The 13,976-nt window shown below is 45.7% G+C and overlaps 1 protein-coding gene across 2 annotated transcripts in view; it reads right to left on the bottom strand.

Moving 5' to 3' along the window:
• Nucleotides 1–13,976, bottom strand: part of Cul1 (cullin 1) — a 52,463-nt gene that overhangs the window by 12,396 nt on the left and 26,091 nt on the right. For both annotated transcript variants that reach the window (XM_065428821.1, XM_065428822.2), the window contains exons 13-17: nt 9,609–9,740; nt 8,013–8,133; nt 5,510–5,586; nt 5,002–5,136; nt 2,616–2,708 (exon numbers count right to left, since the gene is read on the bottom strand). In XM_065428821.1, coding sequence (XP_065284893.1) covers nt 2,616–2,708; nt 5,002–5,136; nt 5,510–5,586; nt 8,013–8,133; nt 9,609–9,740 — 558 coding nt within the window. The remainder of the gene's footprint in view (nt 1–2,615; nt 2,709–5,001; nt 5,137–5,509; nt 5,587–8,012; nt 8,134–9,608; nt 9,741–13,976) is intronic.

Genomic DNA, 13,976 nt, shown 5'->3' on the forward strand with positions numbered 1-13,976 from the left:
GGCGATAGGACGTGGGATTACTGCGAGTTTCCGACGCATTTGTTTTTTTCCGACGGGCACACAACTATCGAGTACTGTTGTGTGCACTCACATACACAGTGTGATTATGCTATGGGCATGCGCCCTGGTTGCTCTGCTTCAAGTGGGTCGAGCAGCGATTCCCACCAGCAATGCCCAATTGGAATATAGAGTGAAAGCTCATTAGTTCGACTTCCGTTAATTCGGAAAATTGGATAATTCGACCTTCGCGCCTGGTCCCTACAATTATATATAGAAGTCTATGGGACGAAACTCTCGTTAATTCGGATGGATTCCAGCCCACCTCGGATAATTTGGACGATTTCGGGCAACCACCGAGGCTTGAAACTAAAATACAGCAAACGCGGCACAAAAGTGATACCCAAACACAGCATCGCCATTGACATCAAGTAATAAACTTGGCCAATCCAATCCAATTGGCTCGACTTGTGGCTGGATGGGCGCTTTTTCTTGTTTTTGCACGTGTCGGCGCTATCGACGGGGCCACATGTCGCTTTGTTACTGTCAGTGCGCTACATCCTTGCACGCTGTTTTGTCGAGGACCGCTGGATTTAGCGCAGCTAAGTTATTGAACTTTATTGGTGCTTTTTCTGTTGTGCGCCCGTGTCACTGCATTCACCGCTGATGGCAATGCCAGTGAAGCGGCCGAAATACGAGGCCAAGGACTTGGCTACCAAGGTGGAAATTTTGTGGGCCCTGAAGGATGGGCTCTCTCAACAAGAAGCCATGAAGAAGTACGACATGAAAAGTACCTCGAGCACGTATGTGAAGAATGAAGAACAGATCCTTCAGGCGTTTGAAAGCGAGAAGTTCCGGGCGTCACAAAAGCATCTGCGAAGAGCAGCTCATCCAGAAATTGAAGAGGCTTTCCTTCGGTGGGTGGTCGACTCGTGCAATACAAACCTGCCATTGAGTGAACCCCTCATCATGGCGCAAGCTGAGAGGTTTGCACTGATGATGCATATTGATGCATTCAAAGCATCGGAAGGGTGGTGTGCGCGCCTCAGAGAGCGACATGGCCTCGTTTTTAAGACTGTGTGCGGCAAAAGAGGTGCTGTCGACGAAGACGACGAAGAGTTGCCAACAACTGGAAGAATGCTCAGCTGCTCGAACACATCACCGCCTACGATCCAAATGATATATTTAGTGCTGATGAAACAGCACTTTTCTTTAAGGCTTTGCCAGACAAGACTGACCATGAAAGGAGGTCCATGCATCGCTGGCAAAAGATGCAAGAAACGCGTCACCATTCTTTTAGCCGCCAAGATGACCGGAACAGAGCGCTTGCCGCTTGTCGTCATTGGAAAGGCACAAAAGCCACGGTGCTTTATGAACATGCCTGCTCTTCCGGTGGAATGCCGAGCGAATAAAAAGGACTGGATGACGTCGGAAATTTTTCGAGGCTGGATGCAGAAGTTAGACCGACAGTTTTCCGCGAAGAACCGCAAAGTGTTAATGGTGCTGGACAATTGTAGTGCGCATAACAGCGTCACCGGACTGCACAACATAGAAGTTGTTTTCTTGCCGCCGAACACAACATCGGCCCTCCAACCGACGGACCAAGGCATAATTCAGTATGTCAAGACCAAATACCGCAGGCGTGTGCTGAAACGTATGCTCCTGTGCCATGAAGTCTGCAAGCAGTACGAAGTGAATCTTTTGAGCGCGGTCAACATTCTTGCCTACCCGCGCACGTCGTCGCCAACTGTTTTAGACACAGTGGCTTCGTTGTGCGTGAGCCTGGCGATGATGCAGTGGCCGATGTGTCGCTAGACGACAATGGAGATGACTGCGAGGATTTCGGGAGTTCTGCCGGATGTGGTGACACTCGTTGATTACGTCGGCATTGATGACGGCGTTGTTACAGCCGGCTCTCTTACCGATGAAGAGATTGTAGGGGACGTGCTGAACGGCAATGATTCTGAGGAGGAAGTGGAGCCACGAGAGGAGCAGCCTTGGCCCCCTCGCAATGTGAAGGAAGCCGCAGAAACCCCTTCTGTGTTGGAAGAATTTTGTTGGGACACTGCAGACAGTATGCAAGCTGCTAAGCACCTGGAAGGACTTCGAAAAATAGTATCCGCGCGGGTTTCTGCACGAAAGCAGACGAGCATCCTCGATCATTCTCGTATTTTCCTGAGGAGCACAACAATTTCATGTGGTAAACAAAAGCCCAGCATTACCGTTTTAGTGCAATGTGGTGGCAGCGCCACACACACTAGCACTGCTAAGAAAATTTGGTATGCCATGCTCTAGCATACCAGGTGGCACTCTTATTGTAATCTGTGGCTGCATATTCTTATCTGCTGGCATGAAAGTTTCTGCAGTGAAGCAATCCTCCTTCAACACTGTACTTTTCGTAATCAAAAAGTGGCACACAGCAGAAGGATGTTCTAGCATAAACTGATTTAAACACAGCCATCAACTAGATGCTGCCACAAGAGCTATTGTTCCTATTTTCTCCTCAGTATTCCTCTGAAGTGTTAACAGTAATGAATCACCACAATGACAAGAAGCAGGTTCAAACACAAAACTCAAGCACTAAGTACAAAGAAATGATGGTATGTGATATGTCCAACCATTTTGATGCCAGTTCCTTCTTGAAGCTGTTGTACTGTATAAGACACCTCAATGTTGTACTGCAACAGAACAGCCATCTGGAAGGTGGATGCCTGCGAGTGAAACAAACCCATTACTACGTGCTCCAAAGATAAAAGGCTAGGCAGCCGGGTCGCTCAGCTAACATTCCCAAATGATCAGTCACAAACTAAAATACAGTCGAACCTCGATATATCGAACAGCGCAGTGATCGCGAAATAGTTCGATATAGCCAGCATTCTATATATAAAATCACATGAAAAATGCGCAAAAACTTTTACAAATGAATCAATGAACCAATCGTGGCACAGTAAATACTCACTTGAAGCTTCACACAAAGTATATATTTCTTTGGCTGAAAGTAGTCACAGCAGTGTAGCCTGCTTTTTATTGGGAGCCACGTGCTTAACAATGGCGTCCTCAACATAGTCTAAACTATCCACAAGCAATAGGCAGGTGTCTTCTATAGTGCCGCAGTAGCGGCATAGAAGGGCCAAAGCAGCTACAGCCTCAGTTAAAGTTGGGAGCGGGCAACACCAGCGCTTGCGGGATCAACCTCAACAGCATCTTCGTTTGGCCGCTACTACCGGTGCGATCTCCACGTCTGTCAATCAAAGCATCTTGCAACACTCAATAACAAAGTATTAGGTTGCGACTCTCATGGCGTTTATGAGTGAGCCCAGTGAATGTGCGCTATCGCACATCTTTCTGGAAGCAAACTGCCATTCCTCGCGAGGCGCGGCAGGCGCAGAGCGCGGCACCGTGGAGGAGTCATTACGGCAAATGCAATGCGTCGATGTTGTCGAACTAGCCAAAGCGTCACGTGCAAAAGCCGCTACGTTCAAATGGCACCCTCGGCGCAATCGATGTGTGCAGCTATAGTGCGCTGCATTCGGGAACGCCCATCGCGCGCCACCGCTATCTGAGAGTGTTGCGGGAAAGCTTGCCGCCTGTGGACAAAGCGCATGTATTCCAGGGTGGCAGAGTTCGATATGTCCACTTTAAATCCGACCCCGTTCGAGATAAAAAATTAAAAATGCATACGATTTTCCAGGTGCTATAGCAACTGTTCGATATACATAATAATTCGATATATCCGTGTTCAATATGTCGAGGTTTGACTGTAATTGCTCAAATATGCACAGTGTTTCTGGGCAATACACATTTACTGACAGAGCAACAGTTTAGCACATGCTTTTATGATCTGCTTTAAATCTGCTGATCTGCTAGTTCACCATAAAGGTGGAAAAATTATTGATGAAGCACCCTGGGCAGCCAATCAGATAGCTCGCCCTACTGATGTCAATTGGGTGATTTATATCATATGGGTAGGGGCGGCTGAAAATTCCACCGAGCAGTGTGCTACGATCGGCAGCGACGTACATTTTTAAACCCTTATAATAAATTTCATGCTTTACGCAGGGCACTTAGATGCGTCAATGATCAGAAGGACTTACTCAAACGACTCAGTACGTTTGTACAAAATCGTCAAAATCGTTTCAGGGTCCCTTTAAAGCATGCTCATGATGCATTTCCTGCTCATACAGTTGTTGCCGATTGCTGTGCACAAAAGTATAGCTAAGATCGGCTTCCGGTAATGCACAAAAAAAATGCTGGTAGGGGTGCCAATTCGCTGTCACCGTCGAATCCAATCCAATTGAAGTATAACTGGACAGAAGCACTTTTTTCCCTTTCATTCTACCAGTGGATTTGCGCAAAGGTCGTGGTCTTGTCGTAGTGTTCAACTATCTTTGCTGCGGCGTGTCGTGTTTACATTATCGAGACGTCGGCAGCGACGTTACATCCCTGGAGTTCTCGGATGGCGGCACTGTTGCCGCAGTGGCACTTCACCAATGTAGAACGACAATGTCGAAGTGGACGACGACCTTTCATTATATGACACAGCGCATGCTTTCCAGGTCATGCGAGCTTTCACAAAGAAGCAGAGCCTCATGGACAAGCTGGTTCACTGTCTTACCAAGCTCGAAGATGCTGTCGTCACGGCAAGGCCACCAGGGTGACAAGTGAAGATCCCCTATTTTTTGGCTGCCTAACCACAAATAAAGTCTGTCTGAGTATGTGTGTGAGAGCATCATGATGTAGTTCTTTTATGGTCGATAAGTAGCCGCTAAACTCGCATTGGCAGTTAATCCGTACATTGTTTAATGCATACCTAAACGTTATTCCTGGCTGACTACGTATTAATGCGATTTGACTGAAGTCACATTCAATTCGTATTCAAAAATTTTGATATTCGCACACTCCTAATCAAGAGCTAAAAATGATTGCTATGGTGAACATGTTATAATTATCTGTGTCATTAGCTCGCAACATGTAAACACCTTCCAAAGATGTCACCCCCATCACCTGCAATGTGTAACGGTTCCTGTGAAAGCAGTTGGCAACCAGCTCCCCTTTGGACATGTTGTAGAGCCAGTGGAGCTTGCGGCCACTGTGTTGGCTACTATAGAACATGGTGAAGCGCTGGACGCTTCGCTCCAGCTGCAAGAGAGGAAGCATTCGATGACCAGGCAAGAACCATCTGCATCTTCATTTATTTTACACAATCAAACATGGTTTGAGCATAGAAATGTGCTGCTGCCTTTGAGAAAAGTAAAAACGCTTTCCTTTATCTGGGGCACAGGAATGTTAAAAACAGCTCTGTATAACAATTGGAGATCTCAGTGGTCATACTGTAATTACCATAATTAAAATGGAACCCATTGTTTCGCAGCCCAAAATGGAGTGCGACAACTGTAGAGCACGGAACTGTAAATGCGTCATAAAGTAGAAAATTGCAACAGAAAAAAGCTGACACTTGCTTTCAACGTGCGAGAATGCTCAATAGATATATCGGCAATGTGAAACTGCTTACCGCCTGAGGAAGTGCTAATGTGAATGACTGTTGGAATGGCCATGACCCAGAACTCAGAACCTGTATACTGAAGTCCACTGGAACAAATGAACAAGCAGAGAAATTTAGAAAAACACATTGAAGCGAATGAGAAAGCACAAAGAGGCTGACGGGAAATATAATTTGGCAGACAACTACACAAAATCGGCAGACACTGATGTCAAAGAAAGTAGCAAAGAATTGACTTCCTTGCATTTCTACCGACTAATAAAGTCTTGAGTTCTTATGAAATCTCATCAGTCCTGAAAAGATTATGATGAACCAGGATAGATGCCGACCAAAGTTAAAAATTTTTAGAAGCCCTAACGTCACCAAATTTGTACCAATTTTTTAACTTTGGTCCACATCTCATCTACTGCCAAATTTTGATGAATATGGATATAGAAACAACACCTGCAGTACCATAATGCTTTTGACAGAGGTAGAGGAACACATTACATTTACCATCAACGAAGGGCTAATTAACTAATAAAATATACACCAGTTTGATTTTATTGGTTCCTAATCGGCCCACGCAGAATGGCCAGATAACAAATGGTTGAAAAGCCTTCAATTCTTCGTTTTATTGCACAGGCACATCAAGGCAAGAGTTAGTCCTCTTATCTCATGCACACTACCAAGCTTCACAAGCACCTACCCTAAGCTTTTTGGTACTTGGAGAAGCAGCCCTAGTTCCTTTTGTAACAGATGAAGCCAATTAGTATAAATTGCATTAAATCCAAGCTGCTAAGGCCCGAAAAATCGGCTTCATGCCCAATCGGCATGAAGCCGATTGCCTCTGCTTATGTAAACCATGTACACAACCCAGACAGCAAGCGATAGCAAAGAACAAGGCTAGCTGGTACGGCATTGCGGTAACTGCACAAAGTAGAACAAAAACACATGAAAATGACAGAGAACATGCATGCAAACCAAATGCAAATGATCGACTAAATAGGAGTTTGCCAAAGGTGAAAGCACTGTTGTCAAAGCAGCACGACAAAAAAGCTAACAATTTCACCTTTAATGAATTCCCTGTGCAAATAAATAGTGATAGTCTGTGCTTTACTCATAAACTCATACATGTGCACTCCTTCGATTCTGTCTCTCAAAATTCTACAGTGCAGTCCACTCATAATGATACTACATATAACAATGAATTGACTTCAGAGTATCAACTTATGCATTAGGGCTATGAGAAAAAAGCCCGTAAATAATTATATGTTCTTCACCACATATCAGATATAACAATCAAAATTCTGCCTTTTGGGCAGCATTTTCCATGCAGAATAATCGAGAAATTTGCTCTGCTAAGTTCCGCTTAACCGTGACGGGGTGAAAAGTTTGCCTACGCAAGTTCGTAACTGCCGCCATTACCGCGCAGCACGTCCCACCAGCGCACCGACTGCAAAGCCACGGAGAGCATTGCAAGTTGGCGTACCATGCCGCAAGATGGCGCCAGCTGCTTCGCGTCCACGTCGCCGGTGGGTGTCCAGAGGAAAAAAAAACGCTAACCACACCTGTGCTTTTTTTCTACTATCTGCCTCTCTCCCTCAGCGAGCGCGGAAATGCACCACAGAAGCAGCAGTAGGTGCCCCGACAAAGCGCAAAGCTGTGTCGCCTGAGACAAGGCTGCGAATTTTGCAAAACTCAAAGTACCAGTTCGCGCAGTCAATGATATTGACAATTCTGAAAACCGCGGGCTACGTTCATGAATGCTAGAACCTGTGACCATGCCGATGAATGAAAACGACAGGATTTGTGCGCCCAACCGAAACCCCCATGTAGGAAGCCAACCGCTGACATTACCGAACTCTGAGAGCACGTCGCTACTGGCGATAAAATAGGTGGTGTTTCAATGGAAGAGTTTCCGAGTCAGATAGCACTGCCTCGTCCTGCAAAGAATCTCCGATGGGGGCAATCGTTGTCACGACAGACGGCGGTGTTGTGCGAGGGAGGCAACGAGATTGACAGTGGCCCGTCTGACACCGACCCCAATGTACACGCAAAGAGTATTATTGTCGATAGAGTCACTCATTGATTTCATGTACACCAAATTATAGCCACCAATGTTCGTGCAACCGCTGCACACGATGCACACCACGGCTGTGAACATGAAACTTCCGCGAAAGCAAGTGCAGATTTCTGACAACTTCAGCGTGCCTAACGCTTGACACAATGTTTAGAGGTATAAACAATCATTTCACTTTTCACATCTTTCTTTCTACAACGTCAATTTTTTAAATCGGGAGTGGCAAATTTGGTTTCGGAGCTACGAAGGTACGTTCGGCAGCTTCTTTTTTCCTTTTCTTTTTACAGCAGTCCAGATATAGCGATGATCGGTTATAACGTTCAGATTTTTTTTTTTGATATCATTATAAGTCGACTGCGCTGTACCCGGTGCAGTTAATATGAGGCATGTAATTAGGCAATGAATGTGTAACCAAAGATTCGCGTGGCCCCTAAAAGAGCAAGTATGACTTACACCCAAGAGAATCCTCTGTGTTAACCATGTGCTTCCTAAACTGCTCATTCAAGTCCTTGCTCACTCCAATGTCCTGGAACATGCGCTGGAGCTTCGAGGTGTACTCAAAGCCGCAGGCTTGCTGCAAGTGCATGGTCAAAATGTCACAAACACGTGGAACCACAAGTTGGAACCACATGAACACAGCTAGAAAGGTATAGCAGGTGGGAGTGTGAGGCTAAATAAAACAGCCTACTCCAAGTTACAATCTGCAACGTGAATGAAATTTGATGTAAGGAAAAACTACCCTATGGGAGCGGCCAAAACCTGCTTACGAGGGTTTCGACGGGAATTCAGGGTGCAGGCTCCTTTCTCAAACATATTACCCTTGAAGAAAGCCAAACGCCATGCCAGGGTACGCTTGTGTCCATTTCAACCAGCGGGTTCCCGACAGAGGTGGGAATCGAAACCACAACCTTCCACAGCTGAGGCAGGTGCTCTACTCTATTCTGACGCGCCCCCAAATCTAACATGCATACAATTTTCACAGGTCAAGTAAGAAAATAAGGATGCACCCAAATGTAAGATGCCCCTGATTTACAAAATAACAATATAGCATGCACCAAACATTCGCGATAGTGAGCTTTACACAGTGCCAGACGCACTGTGTAAATGGGTCAATGCACACATATGGGTCATATGTGTCATATGGGTCCATATGGGTCAATGCAGACAGGCGTGAAATCTTGCGAAAGGGGTAGTTCATATCTCTGAAAGTGATTTGATCGAGACTACCACTATTTCACCATGTACTGATTCAACCGATAATATCACTCCAGATCGTATTCTAGCATAAAGTGAATGAACAGCCACCTACTCGAAAACAGGCTTTGTCGCCATCATGTGATCATGTCATAACACTGCGTCTGAGGGCTCCACAGTAGGCTGTTGCCAATCCCACAACCCAGTTTTGGTTTCATGTTCGATCGTAACACGCGGGCAATTTTCTAACCCATTTTCTCAGAAGAAAGGTGCACGTTAGATTTGTAAATACAGTGCCATCCATTTATTACAGAACAATGGTAAAAAAGACGTATTTTGAGGTCCTTAAATGCACCAAAACCATACAACCGATTATGAGGAATAAGGTAGTGGCAGACTCCAGATTATTTCTGACCACCTGGGGTTCTTTAACATGCTTCCATAGCATGATACACAAGGATTTTCGCGCAATGCAAAGTACACCGCAGCGGAAATGAAGACTGCTCCACATTGCAGATTTACAGACTATATTTATACAAATTTTGATTATACTTATACTTTTTAATTAAATGTACTTATGGCCTCAAATCCGCATAAATTTAACACAATCTCCATTCTCATGAAGCTAGCCGCTAGAATGAGTCAAATTTTATGATTAAAAAAAAAGTGACACCGTAGTTGCTTTGCTCAAGTGCTCGGTGTGCTTTTAAAAGCAAGACACAAAGGTTTACCGGATGGTATGCCATATGCCATATTATTTAAATAAATGCACGCAATCCTTCTTTATAAAAAACTTGCATAAGTGGCTTGAGTAAATTAAGTCTATAACTAACTGTTGAATTCCCGGAAATTCACCTTGAGCTTGGAGATCATGCTGGCCTCAGCATCGTCACTGGCCGACATGTGCTGCACTAGCCGCTTGGCCAACATTTTGCTGTAGAATTTCTGGAACACATCCTTGTCTTCTATGTACTTGAACACTATCATCTGTCAAGGGCGAACAGGGAGAGAGGAACAGCATATGTGGACACATCCCGCAGTTAAGACGCAATAAAAAAATTAATTAAAGAAATATTCGTAATTGTATATTCAAAGTCAAAAGCAAGGACTTGGTACTTTCGAAAACTGACTCAAGCTTGTCACACGCGTCACTGCAGATAACAGATCTGGGACTCAATATAATACTGACAAACAAATTAACAGATTTAAAGTAGTACAACAACGTGGTAGCAGCACAAATAGTTCTCACTGTTGCTTTTCAGGCATAATTAGAATACAGTGAAACCCCATTAAACCGTAGTTAGCCGGAGCTCGGAAAAAGTACGTGCTAAACGGTAGTACAGTGCAGTCAGTCCACTTATAACGATATTTAGAAAGACGAAAAATATGATTGTTATAACCAATGATCGCTATATCTGGACTACAGTTATTAAAAAAAACGCGGAACATACCTTTGCAGCGTCCAATTCGCTACTTGCTCTAAAGAATAGATGATATAGTAAGTAGGCCGTGAAAAAGAAACTTTATTTCTAGCTCCAATGACCGCGTCAAGGGTTAGGCGCGCCGAAATAGTCCGAAATATGCAATTGCTTTTGCGGCAGCTTCAGCTTCACAACCGCGGTGTGTATGGATTTCAGCTGCTCCGCGAACACTGGCGGCAATTCTTTAGCATGCATAAAATCAATTACGGAGTCGATCGACGACAATACACTTTTGCGTGGACATCGAGGTCGGGATCAAGGAGCCACTGTCAATCTCGTCACTGTCGCTGCTGCCGTCGCCACTGTCGCGCAACTTTGCCGTCTGTCGAGACAGCACATCTTCGGCGATCGCCTCGTATGTGACCTCATCGCAGAACGAGGCAGCACTGTCTGCAGTCAAAAACTCCTCCTTCGACGCACCACCTGTCACCAGTAGGAATGAGCTCCGAGAGCTTGGTTATGTCAGCAGCTTCCACCATGTTGGTCTGAGGTGTTGGTCTCGGTGGGTTTGGGGAAGTTCGTCCTTGCAACAGCACAACTTTTTGAAGCAATTGTTGATGAACCACTGGTAAAGCGCCTCTTCAACATAGGCATACAAACGGTGTCTAACCCTTTTCTGCTGATCGGCATGGCTGCTGATAGCTCCTGCCTTCACAATCGCGATGCTCCCGGTTTTCAAGATGGTTGATATCGTTAACAGGGCGAGCTCATACTTCTTCACAAGGGCGCTCACCTTGAAGCCGCATCGAGAGTCCTGCAAGATATCCATCTTCGTGTCAAGTGACACAGCTTTGTGCTTTGACAGCGCCATCTTCGAACTGGGTTGAATCGTTGGTTGCACACTGCTTCAGTGGCGTCAGCCTGCTATTGCAAGAGAGAGACGTGGGACGGGCGCCACTGCGCCGCTTTGCTTGTTGCTTTTTTTTCTTTCTCTCTTTCGGAGCGACTGTGGCCGACGCGCATGAAGCAGCTAGCGCCATCTTGTGGCGCGCGGTGCCTACTCAGCTATTCTACATTGCGCGCGTGGGGCGGGACGCGCTGCGTGGTAATGGCGGCAGATACGAACTTACGGAGGTAAACATCGCCTCGTCTCGACATCGTTCGTTTCAGGGAACTAAGCAATGCAAATGTTACGATTGTTTGGCACGGAAATCGCCGTAAAGGCGGCAAAATTTTGATCGTTATATCCGATATGCAGTGAATAACCTATCACTATAAATTGCTTTTTCCTCATAGACCTAATGCATAAAATGACACTCTCATGTCGACACATCGTTATAACCGATATATGGTTATATGTGGTATCGTTATAAGTGGACTGCACTGTACTGTTTAACCGAAATAGCATGAGATCGACCACTTACCTGTCAAAAACAGAAGTCAGAGAGGGTGAGATGAAAGGGGGAAAAAAACATGCAGTATTGATTCACTTTGCGTGACAAGCGCTATTTTCGTTTGATGCCGCAGCGCCCTAGCAACGACAGCGGCCTCAAACTTACTGAAGCTGGAGGCAGCTTTTCAGCCAGCCTTGGCGAACACTCGCATGGCAGATTCCTCGTTGGCGTTACATAATCTCCGTGCACGCGTGTGGTAGCGCTGAAGAAGTCGCGGGGCGCCTTTTTCATTGCGGGGTGCTGTTCTCGTCACGACGATTGTATTCATGAGGCTGACATAACGCGCAGCTTCTGCCACTGTCGGGCCTGAATCACCCGTGCTGTCGCTTTCCGTGTCGTCCTCACCACTGTTGCTAGCCGACACTTCGGCAACAACAGAGGCAACGATGGCGAAAAGTCGAACCTTGCAGCCGACATCTCTTCGCAGTCGCAGCAGCGCTGCCGAACAACTTCTTCGCATTCCAAATGCCAGACACCATAGTCAACAGCAGAGCCCCGTCAAGTTTGATAGCACGAACGATGTCTAATTTTTCTTCTATGCTGAGCATCCGGCGTCTTTTTTATCCGAGCTTCAGCATGAGGCAAGTCCTCGCTTGCACGACGTCACAACGCTCTCTGGCACACCGCTGGGTTGCCCGATGGAGACGACGAAAAGTGGAAACACTACGTGCTAACCGATACATATGCAATAAGCTGGTACGGTTTATGCGGATACAAAACACATTACGTTCAATGGCCGCCGAGCCGGGGATTTGACTTTACTACAGTTAAAGCGAAACTACTGTTTAAGCGGGTACGGTTTAACGAGGTTTTACTGTATATACTAAGATGCAACAGTCCGATCGGATCCTTCCGCCACATCTGCTTCACAGAGGCTTGTGCACTCGCTAGCTGCTTTCCAGGACGAGCCCAAATTTAACCAATCCACAGCCAGATTCTGCACTACATTAAAGGTTTACTATACAGTAAAACCTCGTTAAACCGTACCCGCCTAAACAGCAGTTTCATTTTGAAATTAGTATTGCCAAATGCCTAACTCTGTGGCCACAGAACACAATGCATTTTGTATCCACATAAACCATACCAGCTTACCGCATATGTTTCAATTAATACATAGTGTTTCCACTTTTCATCGTGCAATCACAGCGGTACATCAGGCAGGCAGAACAACGAGCCTCAGAGATAAGAACGGCCTCCAAGCGCAATCGCAAAGGGCACATGGAAGGGTGAAGCCACATCATTTTGACGCCATGCCAGAGAGATGGGGCGTCGTGCAAGCTGGGACTCGCGCAATGCCGAAGCTTGGACAAAGACTGGGTGCTCAACATAGAAGAAAAAGTGGACATCATTCATGCTATCGTACATGGCACAAAGTTGGTGTTGGTACGCCACAGGGATCTGTCGGCTACGAGTGCCGACTTTGAGGTTCGACTTTTCGCCATCACTGCCCCAGGGCGTCTACCAAGTTGACATCTTCGAATTCCCTGAATTTTTCAGGTTTTCTCCGAGTGCCTTTGCAAAATTCCCTGAGTGACACAGAACTTTGTTTTAGGTCAAGACGGGCTCACACCATATGCCCAATGCTGTCACTCTCTATTAGGCATGTTAAATTTTTTTTTTTAAATGACTTAGTCAAGTATGAATAGTAAGGAGTATTGTTTATTCAATATAGAAAACTGAAGGGCGGGGTTAGTAAAATGCGGAGCGAATAAAATATATCCGAAAAAAAAAATGGTAAAGCTCATTGCAAATCAGTCGAACATTTTCAAATACGAATAAAAAGAGATGCATAAAGAAGAAAATATTTTCAAAACAGCTATTTCTATCAACTGATAGCCAGCTCATTGGTATTAGGTCTGAACTTTGTCACAAGTAAGATTCTCTCAGTAGCTGGAAAGTCATCGTCAACTGTCCTTGCATACTCTCAGCCCGCGCACAATGCCTCAGTGTTGCGGTTCACTGCTTTAAAGAGTTTATTTTGGTTTGCATGAGGGTCACCTGCATATCGGCGACAGCTAACACTTTGCTTTTTGAGCTCAAGATCCATCAAAGAAAAGGCGGCAGAGTTCCTTTCCCAATCATTCCTCAATGCGACGGTCCTCTCTGTTCTCGTCCTCGCTCTGCCGTGTGTTTGTGCCAGGGTCCATTTCAGTTATAGTCAATGTCTGATTTTTCAGACTCCCTCATCATCATCATCAGCCTGGTTACGCCCACTGCAGGGCAAAGGCCTTTCCCATACTTCAACAAGCCCGGTCATGTACTAATTGTGGCTATGTCGTCCCTGCAAACTTCTTAATCTCATCCGCCCACCTAACTTTCTGCCGCCCCCTGCTACGCTTCCCTTCCCT

This window comes from Dermacentor albipictus, chromosome 4 (genome assembly GCF_038994185.2).
Source record: "Dermacentor albipictus isolate Rhodes 1998 colony chromosome 4, USDA_Dalb.pri_finalv2, whole genome shotgun sequence".
Lineage (NCBI taxonomy): Eukaryota > Metazoa > Arthropoda > Arachnida > Ixodida > Ixodidae > Dermacentor > Dermacentor albipictus.